The following is a 21,344-nucleotide window of genomic DNA, read 5'->3' as shown; positions in this document are numbered from 1 at the left end:
TGACGGGACTGGGTCTGTGCACCTGGGAGTGTATGTTTTACTCTTTTGTTCCCAATAGTTTAGTGGCAGGAAAGCCTTCTACTTCACAGCCTCAGTTTCACAATGCCAACTCCTGTGTTTTTATCCAGTTAATTAAATGATGTTTTTAAGGCCTGGAGAAAAGTGCAGGCTTAGTATATGGTATTTATTATGACAAGTCAAGTTAGTGCCAAAGTGGCATCTCTATTCACCCTGAAAGCAAGGAGTGACATTTGCTAACATGCCAGACATGACTCTGGCAGTTTCAAGAAATACACTCACATCCCAACAGTGAGCCTCTAGCGACTTGGCAAATGCACGGCCCGTCTTTCAGCTGAATCATCTTACATCAGCCTCCCAAAAAGAGTCCCCACCTGTTCTGTGGTGTCCTTATGTCTCCAGAGCTCTGCATGTTCTGAGAACCTCAGCACCCTGGGCCCTTGGCCCTGTAAAAGCCCCTACCCCAAATACATATACAAAACCAAACCAATGACAAGCAAGGACCAAAGGTGGACAGAGGTCAAAGGCTCTCAAACGCCCACAGCATCGTGCATTTCAGCATTGACTTTCAGCACCTTTTGACCCTGGATGGGGCTGTAAGAAACAGAAGGCCTTTTCGAAGGCATCTAGAAAGACGTTTTCCCCAGCCTGCTAGGAGAGAAGATGAAAAATTTTTAGCCAGTATAGTTGTTGTAATTGTTAATGAACATTTTTCTTTTGATTTTGATATTTTAATGACTTCAAATTTTGCATGAAGGATGTAAAAAAATCTGGACTAATTGTAAAATATATGAATAGTTATGTGTGCGCGTGTCTCCATGTGTGTACGTATGTGTGTATCTATGCGTGTATGTATACGTCTATATGTATAATTTGACTGTGTACAAGCTGCCAGGGTTCTGAAACTGATACTGAAAAATATGGCTCCTTGGGAATCGAGAAAGCTGCAGAAGCAAGAGGGTCATCAAGGCCATCCCTCACTTTTGCACACAAAAGCTGGCCATAAAGGAATTTTCTGACCTACATCCCCTGAAAGTAGTTCATAAAGTCCTCATGTGACAGATGTTCTCACCTATATTAGGTGGAAAGGAAGGCTACACAGAGAGACCTGGAAGAATCTAACGCGAAGTCCTCAGTAAGTTCCCCATCAATTGCCATTAGGTCACGCCCCCTTTTTGTCCAATCATACGTCTATAGGACTGCACAACGTTCCCTGGGTCTTTGGCTCTTCACTTCAGAGGCTCTGGTAACATGCAAAACTCTTATTAAATAAACGAGTATGTTTTTCTCTTGCTAACCTGTCTTTTGTTATAGGTTGTTAGCTGTGACCCTTGTGAAGGGTGAGGAAATGATACTACTTTTTCTCTCCTACAATACAATGCTAAAATTCAAAAAGGGATATTTGTGGGTGAAATAATTAGACAACTGAAAATTTCAATATTTATTTTCAGGCTAAAAATAATGTTGCTCATGCTTAAAAGGTGTATTTATTCTGGAAAATGGGGTCACTTTATTTCTGAAGTATGTTCAACAAAGGAAAAGGAAATTTGAAAGTCATGCAGAGAAAGGTCACTATGACCCTGGTGGTCCCATCAACAATCTTAACATGGGTACTTTCTTTTTTAAAAAAATGTGTTTATTATACTTTAAGTTCTGGGGTATGTGTGCAGATTGTGCAGGTTTGTTACATAGATATACATGTGCCATGGTGGTGGTTTGCTGCATCCATCATCCCGTTATCTACATTAGGTATTTCTCCTAATGCTATCCCTCACCAATTCCCCCATCCCCTGCTATTCCTCCCCTAGCCCCCCATCTCCCAGGCCCTGGTGTGTGATGTTCCCCTTTCTATGTCCGTGTGTTCTCATGGTTCAACACCCTCTCATGGGTAAGAACATGCAGTATTTGATTTTCTCTTCTTGTGTCAGTTTGCTGAGAATTATGGTTTCCAGCTTCATCCATGTCCCTGCAAAGGACATGAACTCATCCTTTTTTATGGCTACACAGTATTCCATGGTGTATATGTGCCACATGTTCTTTATCCAGTCTATCACTGATGGGCATTTGGGTTGGTTCCAAGTCTTTGCTATTGTAAACAGTGCCTCACTAAACATACACGTACATGTGTCTTTATAATAGAACGATTTATAATCCTTTGGGTATATATCCAGTAATGAGATTGCTGGGTCAAGTGGTATTTCTATTTCTAGATCCTTGAGGAATCGCCACACTGTCTTCCACATCGGTTGAATTAAGTTACACTCCCACCAACAGCTAACACAGGTACTTTCTAGGACAAAGTTCTTCTTATGTCATGTATTTCACAATATTCTTACTCAATGTTTTCTCTCCCATTAGCTTAAATATTTTAGAGTGAGATAGCCAAATATTTAAATGTTTCAGCTTTACTTTTAAAATGCACTTAAGTTACATATTGACCTAAATTACAGCACATGCCCCAGTTTTTCCATGCATTTCCTATAGCACTGGAGCACAAATCTGCAATGGATAGTTTAGCATAGTTTTTCTGCCATTCATTTAGAGTTGTCCCTTTACAGAAGAACGAAAGATAGGTGTTTCATACACACACACACACACTCTTATATGTATGTTTGTGTGTGTGTGTGTTGTATGGTAAAAGGGGCCCCACATGCCCACATAGAGCAGGGCATATATGTCAATCTTCAAACCTGTTAGCCCCCTTGAGATCACTTTATGGCCACCAAGACTATCAGGATCTGGTGACACCCCTTACAAGGAGAAACTTGTGAAGGCATCTGGACTACCAAGTTTTAGTAGCATTATTTCCTTCCATAGGGGGCTGGGGGTTGTGCATTTGTTGATATTTTCCTCTCGGCCAACAGGTGCGCCATACTGGAACCATTCCTGGACTGCTCTCTCCTGGTTTCCTTCGTGCTTTACAGAATTACTGAGGTGGTCTTTATATTCCTGATTTATGCCCTCAATATCATTCCTGCCTCTTTAGGAAAATTTCAGTTAAAAATGCTTGCTGTCTAAGTGTAAAAATAAGACAAAACAAAAATCTTTGGTGCTCATCACTATTTGGTTCAAATTTGACCTTGACATTTTCTTCACTCAGGGCAAGAACTCTCCTCTGATTGGTCTTCTGACAGGTTCACTCATCATAGTGGCTAACTTAAGGGTCCTCTGCAATCACAAACATTTGAGCTTAAGGTTTGAGCCTGGATAGTCACCACCATGTCACTCAATGATAACACAATAAATGAAAAATCTTTGGAATCATAAATGTCTAAAGGTGTCACCAAATCATCACTGAACAAAGTTCAAGAACTTACTACTGCCTCCTAAGGAAAATGAAACCAAACTATTATGTTATAATCAGGTTCCCACAAATCAAAATTATAAAAATGATTTACAATGAAATGTTCCCTAAATATATAACTGAGAAAAATAGACATTTATATTTTATAACCTTGAACAGTTCTTGTCATTCCTTGAACTGGCATCAATAATGTGCTATAGCCTCACTGGTATGAGGAACAAATAGTAGACTTGAATAAACGCATGAAAGTGTAAATTAATTTATTGCATGCATGCCACAGAATTTGACTTTGACCTTTTAAAAACATTTAGAAAGATCAGGCAATTAATCCGAATCAATTTCAGGTGCAACTAATCAGGTGTTCAAGTTAATATCACTTTGAACTCTCTTCATTAGGAAGCTTGTGCTGATGAAGCAAAACGCCCTGGCTGGGAGGACTCGGGAGATGCATTGTGAGGCTGGCCGGCTTGAATGGCACGGCAGCCCTGGCTGTCTTCAAAAACAATTTGTAAAAGTTTAAAGATGAGAGAGAGTTGTAGCGTTGACAATAATTGCTGTAAACAGTAGCAGTTTAGTGTCTATTAGCCATGCTTGTTCAGGCAGCTGAAATGGAATTCCTAAGCATTGCAAACCACCTGCTTTGGCAAAAGTGAACACATGTGATCCTTTGGTCACGGTCTAACAGCAGGCTGTGCCTGGCACTGATAAGCCCAGGGGAAAGCAAATGGCGTCTGAGGATGTGGTCGGTGTGGAAAAGCACAGAAGGGGAAATGTGTCTAAGCCACTGAATACTGTTCTCAGAGACAGGGCAGCCTGGGTAAGAAGCAAGCAGCTTCAAGAATCTCCAGTCCCAGGCAGAGGGTCTCTCCTGCTCTCCTTCGCAGGATGTGCTAACCGAGAGAGAAGTTGTCTCCACTGACCAGGGACGCAGGCCCCTGGGACACTCACCTGCTGTGGGGACTGAAGAACGTCCAGGGCAGTGGCTGTGGAGACAATGGCCCTCTTGTCTGCTCGATGTGGCTGCAGGGAGAGAGACATGCCAGCCACGAGCTGCACCCCCAGCTCCGCGATGGTGACTCGGTCGTCCAGGACAATCACTGTCTTCTCAGCCAGGATGGAGTCCGAGAGCGGTGAGAGGACCTGAAAAGTAGGCGAGGAGGCTCATGCATCTCTGCTGCTCATAAGCACCATGGATCCCTTAACTGGGGCTCCCAACAAAGTGTCTCCCAGCCCTCAGCTCAATGCATGCACTTGCGGGAATCAGGAAAGTGTTATGCTGATGTTCAATCACACTTGACAATTATAGGATTTTTATAAAGATCATGCTGGTCTATTTACTTTCTACTGATTTTTATGTCATGATAACAGCAGTGTATCTTCTGCAAGAAGCCTGATTTAATTTAGAGGCAATAACTAAAAAGTGTCCATTGATATTAAGCACTCAAAGAGCAACATTTTCCTAGCCATCTTCCTAGAAAATGGTACCTAGCCATCTTCTCCCATTCGTATTCCTTCCAGCAGGCAGGTAGATGTTTATTATGGGATGATCACTGTGGGCCATGGGGCCATCACTGCATAAACCAGGTAGGAAAGTAGGAAAGGGAGCCTTAGCGCCCTGAGGAGTCATCCTCCTGATTTACCAGCTACTGTCCAACCATAAGTGCCTGGGGCCTGGAGAGTATTCCTCAATACATGGCAGGCAGAATTTCTAGAATGGTGCCCTGAAAGCCACCCTGCCCTAAACTCTGGTTCCTGTGAACAGGATGAGAATGCACTTTCATGATTATGTTGTGCGATATGGCACAGTTAGCCTTAAAACAGGGAGGTCACCCTGTGTTACTCAGGTAGATCCAAAGTAATCACATGAGCCCTTAAAAGCAAAGACCTTTTCTCAGCTAGGGGCAGAAGAGGAAGTCAGAGATTCACCGTGTGAGAAGGACTCCATCCAGCCATTGCTGAAGGCAGAAGGGACCACGTGACGAGGGATGCAGGTGGCCTTGGAGCAGAGTGACCCCTGGCGACCCCTGGCTGACAGTGTGCAAGGAAACAGGGACCTCAGTCAGTGCTCAAACCACAAAAAACTAAGTTCTGCCAATAGCCTTGAAGGAGCTTGGAAGCCACATCTTTCCCAAACTCCCAGATAAGAGCCCAGGCCAGCCGAGACCTGGAGTTCAACGTCGTGGTACCCTAAACACAGAATGCAGCAAACCCACACAGACGCCTGACCTGCGGAAATACTAGCTGACTGATGGGTGTCTTTTAAGCTGCTAGTTTGTGGTAATTTATTACACAAGAAATAGAAAACACAGAACATAATGTGTTTCATCCAGCTTTGTCAAAAATATAGCTTTGGCTACAATAAAATCTGACTTAGTTAACTCTGAGCAGAAACATTTTAAATCTGTATAAGGAAATATTCTGTACCATTTCTGCATAATTGTCCTGTTTAAATTGGCCAGGAAATAATTTTACTATCACTATGATAAAGAATATTTAGCTATGAATTATTATATTTTTAAAAATTTTTGTCTACTGTACAAGGTATGATGGAACTAAATGGTTAATCTTCAAAGTTAGGAGGGAACAAACTAGCTTTCGGCAGTTCAACCACCTTCTATTAGTGATATACAAAACAGAGAGTATGATACTGGGGAAAAAGTTTATACTACATGTTTCATTTAGCCTTCTTGGTAAAAGAGATTAGATATCCTTCTCAACTCTCTAAAATACAAAACTTAATCTAAGTACAGGTTATTAAAATTGGTGAATGCTCTATTGCTTCTCATGATTCTCTTACACACAAACATGCAATACACGCACACTGGCACACATTCATGTGCACGTCCACTCACACACGTGCACATAGACACACTTCTGCACAACTGCACCTACCTGGTCACTCACCAACACAGACTGCTGTTAGGCAAAGTGGCAATGCATGGCGGCACATACCTGCACTGTGGTTATTCCCGGCTCCCGACCAGCCAGGGTCCTGCCGTCCTGTAACTGAGCGATTTTCGGCTCCTCCACCTTCATGAACTCGGTCACGAGGTCAGTGATGTCAAACTGCCAGTCAGCACCCAGCATGTAGGTCAGCTGCCCTAAGTCAGGCAACTCGGCCACAAACTGGGTGAGGACGCGCACCGTGGCGTGCTGGTACTGCAGGGAGCACCCTCGTCCCTTCTTCTCCTCATCGTCCTCATCTTCACTTTCCCGGGTAGGCCTGGAACACAGGGAATCAAAACAGAATAAAGTCCTCATTGTCAAGAAGTTCTACCTGCCCTTGTTTTTCCGATTCTAGGTGAGCCCACAGAATGAAATGAAATGGTCTTTCTCCTGCCAGACCTGCTCAGCCATCTATCCATCCCCTGTTCATGCACTCATTCTACAAGCACACTTTGGTGGTGATCATGTGCTTCGTGTTTGCAACAGGAATGTCAAGGGCAGCTCCTGCCTTCCTGACCCAGACGGAAGCTGAAGCTCTGGCCTTGGTGTCCTGGAAACTGCTGATTTTAAAACCATTCCCCTGTGGGAATGAGGCAGAACCTCTGGCCTATGGAGGGAACCTAAGATATGAGTCAGAAGTGCTGTTGGGATTCCTGTTTTGATTCCTTCCATGGGGCCTCACGCCAAGTTCTCTACCCTCTCACAGGTTCAGCTACGTCCCCTTGGAAATGAACATAGGAACAGCTGGCCCTTTCCTCCCTCACAGTTGCACATGAGGATCAAGTAGGTCGAAGTGTGATGACACCTCAGGGATGGCCCTTTAGGAACCCCAGACCAACCAGGAATCATCGGCGCTGCATGGTTCTAACACCCAACCCCCTCATAGGCTGAGACCCTCTAGTCCATAGAATCAGCTTCCTGAGCTTGTGGCCCTAAAGTTTGCCTGAGGATCCTCTCTTTCCACGGTCCTTCCCTAATCTAAAATCACTGCTCTGTGAGCAAAACTGCTCACGCCACTGTTAAAACATCTGAAATGTGTCTCTCCTGTTACCTGTCCTGGCTTCTCCCTTCCTTCCTTATGGCTCTGGCCCTTTCTCTCACCCTAGCACCTGCTATCCTCCAACCTCCACCTGTCCACAATCCACCCTGAGAAAGCCTCTCTGGCTCTTCAGTTCCAGAATCTTCCCCTCAGGAAGTAGCTGTCCTGTGTCCCTTTATGAGAGCGCTTTGTTTGGTGGCTACTGGCCAGTCTGTGCCTGGGGATTGTGTCAGGGGAGAAAGGGGAATGACTCATGCATGCTGAGTTAGACCTACTGTGTGCCCTCTTCCTCGTGCTTACATAAGTATAAGAGCAGACATCGATTGCCCATGCAGCACACAACATCTGTGCGTATTTAATTCATGGGATCTTCACATACCCCCAAAGAGCAAGGTTGAATTATTTCTCTGATCTTACCAATAAGGAAACTGAGACGGTGGTTTCTGTGGTCACTCAGCCAGGGCCACACAGTGTCTCCCGAGGCAAGGTCCACAGCCAGGCCAGCTGCCCCATCATGTGTGTCCCCTTCCTTTCTCTAGCTAAGTGCATCCATCTTCTCAACAGCTATGAAACATGTGCTTATTTTTGCATAAAGAAACCAGGCTCAGTGTGGTTAATATGTAGCCCAGATAACTGCCAATTAGCAGCTCTGGATCCAGTTCCATGTGGCTTCTGAAACCCACTTTCTTTACAATATAACATTCTGCCTCCCTGAAAGGTCTGAGAGCCGTTTATAAAATGATAGAAAAAAATTTTCACCAGCACAATAGCATAGCAATTTTGGTTTCCCACAGTAAGAAATGAATATCTCTGTGGGTAACGGTGATGAGTTAAGTGACAAAGAAACAGCATTCAATTTTTTTAAAATTGAATAACATACTGAAAAGGTATTCCCATTTTATTTTTCAGTCCTTCTGAATATGTCGCAGGGAATGTCTCTGTTCTGTGCTAGGATGTCTTTAAAGCTTCTTGGAACTAGATAGTCCGCTAGTTAATAAAGACAAGCTCACCTAGGCAGGCAGCAGTGTCTACTCAGAATTTAACAACACTGTTTGTTTTTCTTTGTAATAATTTTAGGTTAAATTTATTTTATGATAAATGATACTAGTTGACCATTTGTGCTAGCAATGGGAAGTTTGCTTTTAATGAATGGGTAAAATTTAAGAAGAATACCACTAGGCTTGTGCTTCCTTAAAATGTGGCAGAATTCATAAAAATGAATATATGAAATTTTAGAATTAATTAAACACTAATGTTTAGTTAATTGTGTTCATGTATTAATGAAACAAAACAATCATGTTATTTTAGGGCAGATTGTATCCTATTCACTTACTTAAACTTTTAATTTCAAAATAATTACAAATTTACTAAAAGCTAAAAAAAAAAAATTACCAGGAGATACTATACACTCCACCCAATTCCCCAAAGTCAGCATCTTCCTAACTATAAGAAAATATCAAAACCAGGAAATTGGCAATGGTATACACAGAGCTTATTAACATACAGGCATCCCTTATTACAGTCTAATGATATCAAAGCTTTGCTACTTTGAGTGTAGATACCTTAGTTCCCTCTAGGTCCCATTACCCTGACCACTTTTAAGAACATAATTGCTTTAAGTATGTTCTTCTGTCTATCCTAAGTACCACATCAATAACGTTGTAATTCTCACTTTCAATACCAAATATGATGTAAAAAATTGATGAGAAGAAAAGTCTATCCTATTTAACGCTGCCTTTGCTCATTCTATCATTCCTCTTTCCTTTCTGAAGTTCCAAATCTTTTTCCATTATAATTTTTTCTGTCTACAGAAGTTCCATTAGCGATGCCTTCTAAGTTTTTGTTTATTTAAGAATGCCTTTATTCTCCCTTCATTCCTAAAGGATATTTTTGTCAGATAAAGAATTTGAGGCTGACAGTTCTTTTCTTTTAGCGCCTGAAAAACCTGCCAAGTCCTTCTGGCCTCCATGTCTTCAGGCAAGGAATTCACTGCCATTCAAAGTGGTATAACTTCCCTCTGGATGTTTTTAAGACTTTGTTTAATTTTCAGAAGTTTAATTACAATGTGTCTTCACATGGATTTCTTTGGGTTTACCATGTTTGTGGTTTCCCAAGTTTTTTGAGTCTATGTGTTTCTGTCTCTTGACAAATTGGAGAGGTTTTCAGCCATTATTTCTGTAAATACTGTCTGAGCCCTACACCTTTTCTCCTCTTCTTCTTGGATTCTAATTATGGAAATTCTAGGTCGTTTTTTATGGTCCCACAAGTCTCTGATCTCTGTTCCTTTTTTTCCCCAAAGCTATTTTCTCTGTTATTTAGATTAAGCTAATCGTATTTTCTGTCCTCAAGTTCATTGATTTTAACCTCTGTCATCTCCATTGTACTGCTAACCCTATTGAGGGCTTTTGTTCTCCCTAGTTCCTATATTTTTCTATAATTTACATCTGGTTCTTTTTTATAAGTTATGTTTCCTTGCTGAGATATTTTCCTTTTCTAACAGTTCTAAGACTATTTGTAATTTCTTACTGAAAGTTTTTTTTCCCCCCTTTGGTATGGCTGCTTTAAAATCCTTGTCAGATATTCTAACATCTGATTTATGTGGGCATTGGCGTCAGTTGATTGTTTTTTCGTATTCAAATTGTGGTTTACCTAATTCTTGGTATGACGAGTGATTTTTCAGTTATATTCTGGCCATTTTGTACATTATGACAGGAAACCCTGGGTTTTCAGCTGAAATCTATTTTAGTTAAATTTGCTTTGTTTTAGGGCATAGGTCCTAGCCTACTTTTGTACACTTAGGTTGTAGAGAACATTTGGCTTTAGAGCCCTCAGGTGCTATTCTGGTCTGTTTTTTTTCCCCTGGCACTGTGGATTCCCACAGTGAAGCAGGATTCCCACTTGAATCTGGCAGGGTTTGCCCACAGGAGACGAGGGCACCTCCCTGAGCTGGGTGGAGGCTGGGAGACACCAGGCAGACTGGGCAGTATCACTTCCCTGGGTGGCCCTTCAAGTTTCAGCAAAAGGTTTTAACGATCCATCCTTGACCTTTGGTTTAAAGCACACTTTTCTGACAGTGAATCTCTTAATTTCTTCATCATTTGCTATCTGGAGATGCTGAAAATCTCAACATCATTAGGTCCCTCTTTCTTTTGTCTGATAGCCCTTCCAAAATGTTCTCTGATTGCCCTTCCAAAAGGTTCTCTCTTCTCTTGCATTCTGCTATTAGCAGCAAGATGAATCTAAGGTGCACATTCAGTAGTTTGCCTGGACTTCTCAGCTAACTACCTGGCCTCACTTCTCTCCACACACCTGCAGGGCACAATCTTGCTAAGCACTCTGTCGCCACCTAACCAGAATCCATGTTCCTCACCTCCCCCTGTATCCTCACTGGCAGCATTTCTGAAGTTCAGATTTCTACTTACCATTTGTCCACAATGATCTCAGCTTTCTGTAAGGTGATTTGGGATTTCCCTGTGATGATCCTCATGCATCATGTACACCGTCTTTAACATTTTTCTATTAACATTGTTCTACTAACAATCTGTTCAAGGCAGTTGAGGCTTTTTCCATTATGCTCCTCAAAATCTTCCAGCCTCCACTCACTGCCTGATTCCAAAGGCACACTCACATTTGAGGTATGCGTTACAGCTACATTCCACCACTGGGCAGCAATCTCTGCATTCATTTTCTATTGCTGTGTAACAAATAACCTCAAACTTCATGGTTTAAAACAATGCCCAGTCCAACACACTCACAGTTCTGCAAGCCAGTAATCCAGGCAAGCTCAACTGAATTCTCTACACAGAGATTTACAAGTTCAAAATTAAGGCGTCACTGGGCTGGTCTCTCATCTGGATGTGCTAGGGGAGAATCCACTTCTAAGATCAGCCAGGTTGTTGACAGAATTCTGTTCCTAAGGTTATAGAACTGAGGCCCCGTTTCCTGGCTGATTGTCATTTGGAGGCTGCTCTCAGCTACTAAAGATTACCCACACTGCTCGGCAAGTGGCTCAATCCACATTTGTCAGCAAGCGGCTCAACCCACCTTCAAAGCCCGTAATACATCATCAAGTTGTTCTCATCCTCAAATCTTCCCAACTTCCCCTTCTGCTGCCAGTTTGCAGGAACTCTCTGCTTTCAGAGGACTTATCTGATGGGTCCCAACTCCTGGCAAATCTCTGTATTTTAAGGTCCATTGATTTGAGATTGTAATTACAACTGTAAAATCCCCTCCCTTTCCCAGCACTGCCAGATTAGTGTTTGAAGAAGCAGGAGATGAGAATGATGGGGAGGGAGAGTCATCTTTAGAATGGTCTACTATAGTATGTGTCCATTCACTGAGCTCTTGGGACAATGCTTCAGTGACGTTATCATCCCTAACTGATAGATGAGGAAACTGACAAATAGGTTAAATCACATGTCCAACATCACACAGGTACAAGTTGTAAAGCTGGGGTTGAAACTCGGCAGTAAAATGAAGACTTACCCGGGTGGTTGGCGGGGGAATTAAAAACGCAGGCAGCCTTAGCCCACAGCCCACACTCTTAACCACTTGTACTGTGTTCCGTGGATGAAGGCAGACATTTACAAGCAGGGGAACTGATAGTGAATAATGTAGGAATGAACAATAATGAAATGGGGAGTGGAAAACAGCTATGTCCTAATTGCCACGTCTTGTGCTAGGTGCTTGTTATGCATTGCACTCATTTTACTGAATCAACTATTCTATTGGGTTGTTACTATTATTATTATTACTATTTTCATTATAAATTCCTCATGTCAAGTTGCTAGTAAGTAGTCAAGTCAGATCCATCTGAACCCAAAGGCCAGACCATGCTTCCCACCGGGAATGTTGCTCCCCAAGGGCTTGAGTGCCTGAGGGCCAATTTGCTTCCCACAAAGATCTGGGCCCCAGGACAATCAGATCCACAGTCTTCTCTTTGATTCCTCACCTTCTATTGGCAGCAACCGGGATCCTCCAGCCCTTGATCTGGCTCAGCTCTGTGTCTGAGATCTCAATCTGCAGGGGGAGTCTGGGTGCCCAGACGGTGACCTCAAACTGGGAGGTGAAGTGCTGGTGGGTGAAGTTCACAATCGTGTCCACTTTGCTCTTCATTTCCTTCCCATTCACAAAAATGGAATCGCAGTTGTTGGAAACCTTTGGGGAGGAAGTAGAACCTTGAGATGCATCAGGAGGAAAAGCACAAGCAAAAACCAACAACGGGGAAAGTTCATGAACTTCAGCAGCTCTGATTTATTAGACACCAAAACAACCTGATGAACAGGACTTGCATAAAAGGTAATTTGTAGGCACTAATTACTGACAAATACTGACAAATAGACCCCAGGAAAACTATTTTGTATTACAAAATACTGACAAGTAAAACCATTAACATAATTTAAGGGAGTTATATAACCTCTGTTGCCTTTTGTGTGTATGTGTGAGTGTTTTTCTTTACCTTACCTTTTTTATGTACTCAAATGATCACTAATCAAACCCCAGGTGCCTCATAGTTCACTCTTGCACCATATCTGAAGATGCATAAAAGGTTTTTATGTTACTAAAAATCCACATTATTCAAGTCATACTGAGGATCTCTGAAAAATCAGGAGAGCTTTGCACTAGATTAAAATCTCGGTAGGCGAAATAGTTGTGAAATGCATTAGAAACATGGATATAATTATTTTTGCCCCATTCAGCTGTAATTTTGCAGAATGAATGTGGCATTTCGCCATGGTCTTTTGAGTCAGCACTTGGGGGTGCCCTCTCTAATGAGCATGCTTTAGTAGGTTGAGTATTAGACAATTTAAGTCCCCATTTTATTTCAGGGTAAGCAAATAAATTGTTGCTGAGTTTCTCTCCTGGACAATCAGAAAAATGTATCTATGTATCTAGGTGGAGAGAAGAAATAGAGATCGCAAATCATTTCATGAGCAGAGGACACAAAATAAAAAGTAGTGTGCAACCTTTGCATTCATACTGCTGAGGGGCAGAGTCAAGCCTGGGCTGCTGGCAGGGCCCCCACCTCAACCAGTGGAGCCACCAGAGCCCCATTTTGCAAGCCAGAAAGTAGGACTTATTCTTGTCGCTTCTTTTCCTCACTTGAATCTGTAACTACAACTCAGGCCTCCCTTCTGAGTCCCAGACACACATGCCCAGCTGCCTATCTGACATGGTCAAGTGAATGGCTCAAGAACAATGTCAGAAGTGCCAATTCCAAACTTAAAGAGTAAACATCAAAGTTGTTTGAGATAAATTATCACCTCCCTCGACCCTGAAAAAATGGCACTAATACGAATGTGCTTCCTTGTAAATGAAATCAGCCTTTTGCCAGCTAACAGCTCTACACTGTAGCTCAACATTGAAACCAAGGAGAACATAGCTAATGGGACAATGGGACACTGAAGACTCACCCTGCATCCCCAGTCACAGGGATGGATCCTTGTCACTTCCACTTCTCAACACCAATAATGTCTTTAGGAATCTTCAGGTATCATTAATGTAGGCCACTAATTGGGAGATCTGCTGAAATCATTATGACTTTGACTTGATAGTCCATAAAGCAATGAACAAGGATGGCTGGAGAGCGACTGTAATCCAGCTACATTCATTTGTGGAGCCCCTTTCCTATCCTGTCAGAACTTAGCAATCTCAAGTCTTTTTCCCTCCAGCCCTAATTTGGTAGAGGATAGAGTTACCATTAGGCCTGAGAGCTAATGTATCTCTCATCCACAAAATTCCAAGGAGAGCTGAATATGGCATTTCTTTAACTTTTCAAATTAAAAAAGAAAAGAATCTACTTCTATCCCTCTCTTTGCTTCACTTTATAAAAAGAGAGAGAAAAACAACAAAGGACCAAGCAAATTAGCTATATTTTAGAGCATGTTTGGGGCAGTTAAATCTGCTTCATTGTGCCCAGGACTGTAAAGAGAACAATCAGAACAAGATTTCCATTTAGAGCAGAAAATGGAATGGAGGATCGTGTTCTTATTTTCAATAGTTGCTGACACAATGCTGAGCCTGACTGCCATCCAATTAGGTACTCAAGGTGTGGAAGCCCTGTTAGAAGGAAATCTCTGCCTTCCCAAGGAAGCAATGCACTAGGAGAAGGTGAAGGCTCAGTAAGACCTCTAATCTCCCTTGAACTCATTGCTTTTTCAGCCTGTGTCATGCATACTATCTCAAGAGAGTGAAGTCCCCTTAACTCTGCTCAGAAGCAAATAGATTGAGGTTCCCTATGATTTAGAAGCCTGTAGTGGATACACTGGGGAGTTCTGCTGTCACTTCTCCCTAGCTCAGGTGGTTGTCACCTATTGCTAGAACTTTCTCAATCCAACGTTCCATACTGCAGACCTCAACCTTCCTGCATTTGTGGAAAATTATGGTTCTCCCTTGTTTACTGCTACCCAGCCATCCCCAATCACACTTGAAATCACTCTGAATCACATCCCACTGGAAAGAACACATCAGTTTTGGAAGCTGTGAGGCTCTTTCTATGTTCATAAGGAATGAAATAATGTAACTGTCTGCATCCTTAAGGAGCACATATAGACTTAAACCTGCCCCATCTTTTAGGAAGTGATGTACAGCCCATATGGAAAAAATAAATTAATTTAAAACATAACAAAGTAAGAGGACTTAGGTGACTTCTTTATGTTGACTATCTTTAGAGTTTTTTCTCCTAGGATATGCATACCCTTAAAAAAGTGTATGTCCTCCATTTTAAATAATTCAATTAAAACATCACAAATAAGGCTAATCATATTGAATGCTAAGACCTGAGATTCTAACAACGTACAAAGGACATATTAGATATACAGAAACCAGAGTTTGGCACCTCATGGTCTCACCAATTAGAGATGACCCTCATTATTTGTGTATTCCATATGTGCAAACTCATCTACTCCCTAAAAGTAACCCCAAAGTCAGTACTAGATGTGCCTTTTTGGTCACTTGTGGAACTGCACAGAGAGGGGAAAATTTTGAACCACCTGCCCCATGCAGGCATCCCCAGCTGAGATCAAACAAGTGCCTGCTCTGCCTTCTTGTCCCAGCTCTCATACAAAGACCAAAGCATGGACAACATACGGGGCAATGGAATGCCGTGTAGAAGCTTCAGCTGAGGCTCTGGATCCAGTGGGACAGAATCTAAATCCCAACTCTGGCACCTGTTAGTGAGGCAGCCTCAGACAAGTCACCTAACAGTTCCAAACTTCAATATCTCTTTTGAAATGGAAGATTATAGACTATTAGAAGTGTGTGTGTGTGTGTGTGTGTGTGTGTGTGTGTGTGTGTGTGTGTCTTTTCTCCTAGAAGCGAAGGTTCAGCACTTACTAATTCAGTGTTCACAGGGATTTTATAACTATCTCAAATAATGAGAACTGACTGCACAAAAGAGCTCATATTTATACAGGACCTCATTGCTGCAACACTCCCTTTTCAATGCAATAAGCCCCATGGTACCACCACGAGGTGGGTGCCAAAAACAGGTAACCGTTTTACCTGTACTGAATCCATCTTAGAGAAAGTGACCGCCTCTTGTGCAGTGTTTTGCATGTGTGTAATACTGTAGGCCAGCACCTGACTGCTGACTACTGGCCCAGGGCTGCCTCCTCTGCCTGATCATCTCTGCCCTCTCCAGGGACTTCTTGTGCTACACTTGATACTATCCAAACTCCTTATAGGGGCCTACCAGGCCCTAATGCTCTGGACCTGCCTCCTTCTCTTGGCCACAGCTTGCATGCCCTCCCTGCCTGGCACAGGCCCCTCCTCATGGGTCTTCACTGATCCTCTAAGCTCGCCTAGGCTTAGCCCCATCCCGAGGCTATGCCATGGTCTTCCCAGGAATGTGATCTGATGTCCTTCATAACTGGTTTCCTACTAGCCAGTCAACTAGGCACCAGCACCTCTGCCCAACACACACACACTCTCCTCTTTTCTAATAGTAATAAGGTTTTCTTCAGGAAATCGACTGCCCTCTATTCACCCCAGGCCTCCCTAACTCCATCATTAAACCTGCATCCTCCTTGCCAGTGATTGGTTTAGGGGCAAGCACGTGCTATTACTCTGGCCAGTGAGCTGTGAGAAGTCTACTATGCCTTCTGTGAAACATGTCCTTAATCAAAGAGACTCACCAGAAGCGGCCCCTTCTCCTCTGACCGGATGTTGTTGCATAGGAAATGATGACAGGAACTGCTGCAGGGATCCCAGAGCCCCGAGGGAGCCGGACGCAGGCCATGCTGACCCTGGGAGCTAAGGAACCCGGGCGCTTGATGACCTAGAGGGGCCGCTGGACCAGCCCACCTGGACCCCTGATTTTGAGGCATCTTATCAGGTGATTGTCTTTCTTGTTGGTTAAGTCATCATGGTCTATGTGGTTTTGTTATTTTCCACCAAAAGGATTATAAATGACACAGGACTGTATTTCAAATGCCACTCCTCAGAATGCATTCCCTGAGCCATTCCTCATGTAAACTTGGCACCCATCTCTGGTCACTCTCCATCTATGTTACACTATTTTCTTGTATCTAATTCGCTGTTGTACTACTGTGTACACTAAATTGACAAATGGCTCCATTACTTAGACCCCTTACACTGTATTAATCGCACCAGATTGCTCTGTGTGTGTGTGTGTGTGTGTGTGTGTGTGTGTGTGATTTGAGATGGAGTCTCACTCTGTTGCCCAGGCTAGAGTGCAATAGAGCAATTTCGGCTCACTGCAACCTCCACCTCCCGGGTTCGAGCGATTCTCCTACCCCAGCCTCCTGAGTAGCTGCAATTACAGGCGCCCACTAATGTGCCCAGCTAATTTTTGTATTTTTAGTAGAGACAGGGTTCACCATCTTGGCCAGGCTGGTCTCAAACTCCTGACCTCGTGATCTGCCCGTCTAGGCCTCCCAAAGTGCTGGGATTACAGGCGTGAGCCACCACGCCGGCCAGATTGCTCTGTTATATAACGTAATTCTTCACAATAATTGGCACTCTCATAATGCTCCCGGTTGTTTCTTATCTGTCTTCCCCACCTGAAGGTAATCTGCTTCAGAACATGGATCTTTCTCCTTTTCCCTGCTGTCTCTACTAATTGCACAGTGCTGGGCACACAGAAGGTGTTCACTAAATAGATGCTGAGTGTGTGAATGAATACATCACAGCTGTCTCCTCTGGGACCCATTCATTTCTGTACACTACCACCAGCAGTGTGTATATATGTAAGAAGGCAAAGATGGTGACTTACACAAGCTTATCATGGTAATGGCAATAAGAAAAATGAATGTCATTTCATATATTACGGGAGAAGACAGACGAGAAGGAACAAAGCTGATAAATGTGAGGCCTTGGATTCCCAGTGATCAATTTGGCCTTTCAACTGGGAATTAAGGTCTCTGTGTATGAGGTACATGTGTGTTTTATTGGCAGGGAGAGGAGGGATGTGAGGAGATGACAGGAAGACATAGCAAAATAAAGATCAGAGTCAGATTCCCATCATTCATCTAAACGATACCTTCAGGGTTCTCTGAGCCCCAAGAGGAACATCGAAAACCAAACGCTGTCAATACTAACAGAAGAAGAGCTGAGGACAGAAACATGGAGATTGAAAACAGATGAGTTGTGTCATGTTAATCTGTGAGCATGTGTGAGATGGCTTGTAAATGTCATCTTGCAAAAGTTGCCTTTAGAGGTTAATATTTTTACTATCAAATTACACTTTTGCAACTACATTACTTTATAATAAAAGAGGCTAAAAGGGGCTCTCCAGATGTGTATATGTTTCCTTTGGGTATCTTGTAAGACACATCATTTACTTCATGTTCTATTTTAAAAAGAAGCAAGAATTTACTCTGTGCACCAGCCACCGTCTGTGTTCGCCACACTGTTACCCACCTGCCTGCGCTGATGGGGGGCTGACTGCTCATTAGGCTTTCCTCGTGGCCCCTCTCCCAACCCAAGACATGTGCTGCTATATTAGAAGAAAAAAATGCTACAGAATCATATGGTGTGTTTCTCACAAACTTACAAACAATGCTGAAATTCTATACTAAGAGAGACGAAAAGAATCAAAACTATGTAGAGAAAAACCTTTGATATTCACTTATATAAATCAAATACTTTGTATGTATTACTGAGTTTAACAAAGTATACTGTGTCTGAGGTGCAGCATATACTCAAAAATATTTATTTTACCTTGAGTTTTTAACTATTAATAAATGCCAAAAGGAATAATAATATCTATCATGTAATAAGTTCTTACTATGAACTCTGCATTGTTTTCAAAATTTTACGTAGAATTATACCCATTAACCTCTCCAAATACTCTGTACATTACATTTTTGTCCCTATATTACTGAGGGTAGGCTGAGACCAAGGAGAGGCTGCTGGAAAGGCAGAGCATGGTTTCCCACTCAGTCTGTCTGTGCCAGAGGCCTCCTCACACTGCCTTACTACTTTATTGTAGCCCAGGCAAGGAAGACATAGCCCTTCCTCCAGAGGACCATAGGCTGTTGGGAAAGGCAAGACCTAAATACACACACCAGTACTTTTTATCAACCAGATTGAGTTATAATTTATGTTGAATACAGTGTATCCATTTAAAAGATAAAGTTCAATGAGTTTGGCAGTGTCCACCCATGAAAACGCTATACAGACAGAACACTGTCACCCCAAAAACAGATCCCAATGCCTCTTTTCAGTCCATGGCTCCCTCTTCTCCTAGCCCTGGGCAACCAGTGATGTGCTTTTTCATCACTGCAGATTCATTTTCATTTTCTAGAATTTTATATAAATGGAATCACAATATGTACTCTGTACGTCTGGCTTTTTTCAGAGTCATCCTTATTGTTACCTGTGTCAGTGGTTACCCCAGGCTCTTTTCCCTGGTTGCTTTCAGCCACAATGATGGAGTTTCTATAGCAGTTTAATTTGCCCACTTCATTGCTGTAAATGCAGGTGTCTTCAAGGCAAAGGCCAACAAATCAGGAAAATTCCCTGTTCTGGACACTTTCTCCAAGTTTGACTCCACTTCAAAATACTCATGCTTTTGTTCACTCATTAGAGATTTTTATTTTCTGGTTTTACCCTGAGTTCATAGTTGTAATCTATGGAATAATTGTCTGTTCTCAGACCTAATTCCTACATGGCAGAAGCACAACTTAACACAAAATAATATTTAATTAGTAATTTTCACATTCCTTTAAGTAAACCTCCATGTCCAGGGGAAGCTCAGAGGGAAGTTCAGTGCCACAGATTGAAGCCCAGAGACCTGGGTCCTCACCTCAACCCTTCCCTTCACCACTTCTGAGCAAGTTGCTCTCCAATCTCTGAGGCTCAGATTCTGCATCTGTGAACTTTAAGGAACCTAAAATTTCCAGTTCTGACATTCTTTTGTTTTGAGGGATTAGAAACCAAGCTCAGAGTTTCAATGTATTTTGTCACAATGTAACCTTTCTTTGCCTGAGATCCCTCATCTGTAAAACAGGAATAAAGCATCTATTCAGTCAATAAATATTTATTTACTGTTGACTAAGACTCAAGAACTGTCCTAGGTGCTGAGAGTAGAGCAATGAAGAATACAGTTCCTGTTTTTATGAAACTGATAGTCTAATAGGGAGAAAGACAAATTAAACATTTAGATACATAGTATAATACCAGGCAGTAAAACAGGCTTGAAAGAAAAAATGAAGCAAGGAAGAGAATGGACGGTGATGATAGAATATGCTATTTTAATTAGAATAGAAAATAAAGGGCCCTTTGGAGAAGTAACATTTGAGTAGAGACCTGACTGAAGTGAGGACGTGAGTCAGGAAGATGTGCAGATCATTCAAACCAGAGGACACATGAAGTGTGAAGGCCCTGAGACAGGAATGTTCCTGCCATATTCAAGGGTCAATTAAAAGGAAAAATATCTGAAAGCAAATGAGCCAAGATAGGGGAAGTGAGATCAGAGAAGAAGCCAAGGGCTTGTATTTTACTCCAGTAAGTGTAATGAGAAGTTTTGTCGTATTTGGAGCAAAAATGTGGCTTGAGCCAACAAAATTAACGATACCTCTGGCAGGTAGGGAGACCATTCAGAGGCTTACTCAGCCCATCCAATAGAGAGACATGAAGGTGGCTTCAATCACAGTGGTAGTGACAGAGGTGATGAGATGGGATTTGATATTAAAATGGATTTTGAATGAGTGAGAGGGAGAAGTCACATGGGTTTCTGAGTTTTGGGCCTGAGCAACCAAAAGAATGGAGCTCCTATCCCTGTGATAGAAGATGGTACAAGATGTATATTTAGGGAAGAGAGAAAGAATCAGACTTCAGTTTTGAAAATGTTGAATTCAAAATGCTTGTCAGATAGCTGAATAAAAATGTTAAGAGGTTAGATACATGAGTTTAGAGGTCAGGGAGAGTGGTTCAGAATTCAAGCTGTGAAAGGGAAATAATTCTGGAGACCCCAAAATCACTAAGCTAAAGGGAAAAGATAAGCTGGGACCTACTTAGGGCAAACTTGTCTCCCATTCTATTCAAAGCCATCCCTCAGCTCACCGAGAGAAATGCATATCTGATTGCCTCCTTTGGAAAGGCTAACTAGAAACTCAAAACAGTGCAACAATTTTTCTCTTATCTACCTATGACCTGGAAGTCCCCTACCAGCTTTGAGTTGGCCTCCCATCCCCACCCTCTTTGCTTCCAGTTGTCTCGTCTTTCCGAAGTGAACCAGTGTTCATCTTACATATACTGATTGATGTCTCATGTCTCCCTAAAGTGTATAAAACCAAGCTGTGCCCCGACCACCTTGGGACATGTGGTCAGGACCTCCTGAGTCTTGTCATGGGTGTGTGTCCTTAACCTTGGCAAAATAAACTTACTAAATTGACTGGAACTTGCCTCTGATATTCAGAGTTCATAAAGCTAAAGAAATAAGTTTGAATCTCTGATTCCCTCTCTATGTTGAGTATCCTCTGATCCCCTCTATATGTTGAGTTCATTCTTAGTTTTTTTATATTTAAAGCAGACTGGATTATACTCTGATAAAGATCAGAGACAAAATCAAGA

General features: G+C 42.3%; 1 protein-coding gene across 1 annotated transcript in view; it reads right to left on the bottom strand.

The window, feature by feature from the left end:
• LOC108287668 (transmembrane protein 132B) overlaps positions 1-21,344 on the bottom strand; it is a 79,180-nt gene that overhangs the window by 10,243 nt on the left and 47,593 nt on the right. Inside the window, exons 2-4 of the mRNA XM_017506213.2 lie at positions 12,259-12,464; positions 6,275-6,545; positions 4,271-4,462 (exon numbers count right to left, since the gene is read on the bottom strand). Of these exons, the coding sequence (XP_017361702.1) occupies positions 4,271-4,462; positions 6,275-6,545; positions 12,259-12,422 (627 nt within the window). The 5' untranslated portion in view covers positions 12,423-12,464. The remainder of the gene's footprint in view (positions 1-4,270; positions 4,463-6,274; positions 6,546-12,258; positions 12,465-21,344) is intronic.

Source organism: Cebus imitator, unplaced genomic scaffold (assembly GCF_001604975.1).
Source record: "Cebus imitator isolate Cc_AM_T3 unplaced genomic scaffold, Cebus_imitator-1.0 Scaffold350, whole genome shotgun sequence".
NCBI classification, from domain to species: domain Eukaryota; kingdom Metazoa; phylum Chordata; class Mammalia; order Primates; family Cebidae; genus Cebus; species Cebus imitator.
The sequence above is the reverse complement of the archived record's forward strand: the minus strand, read 5'-3'. Positions and strand labels throughout refer to the sequence as shown.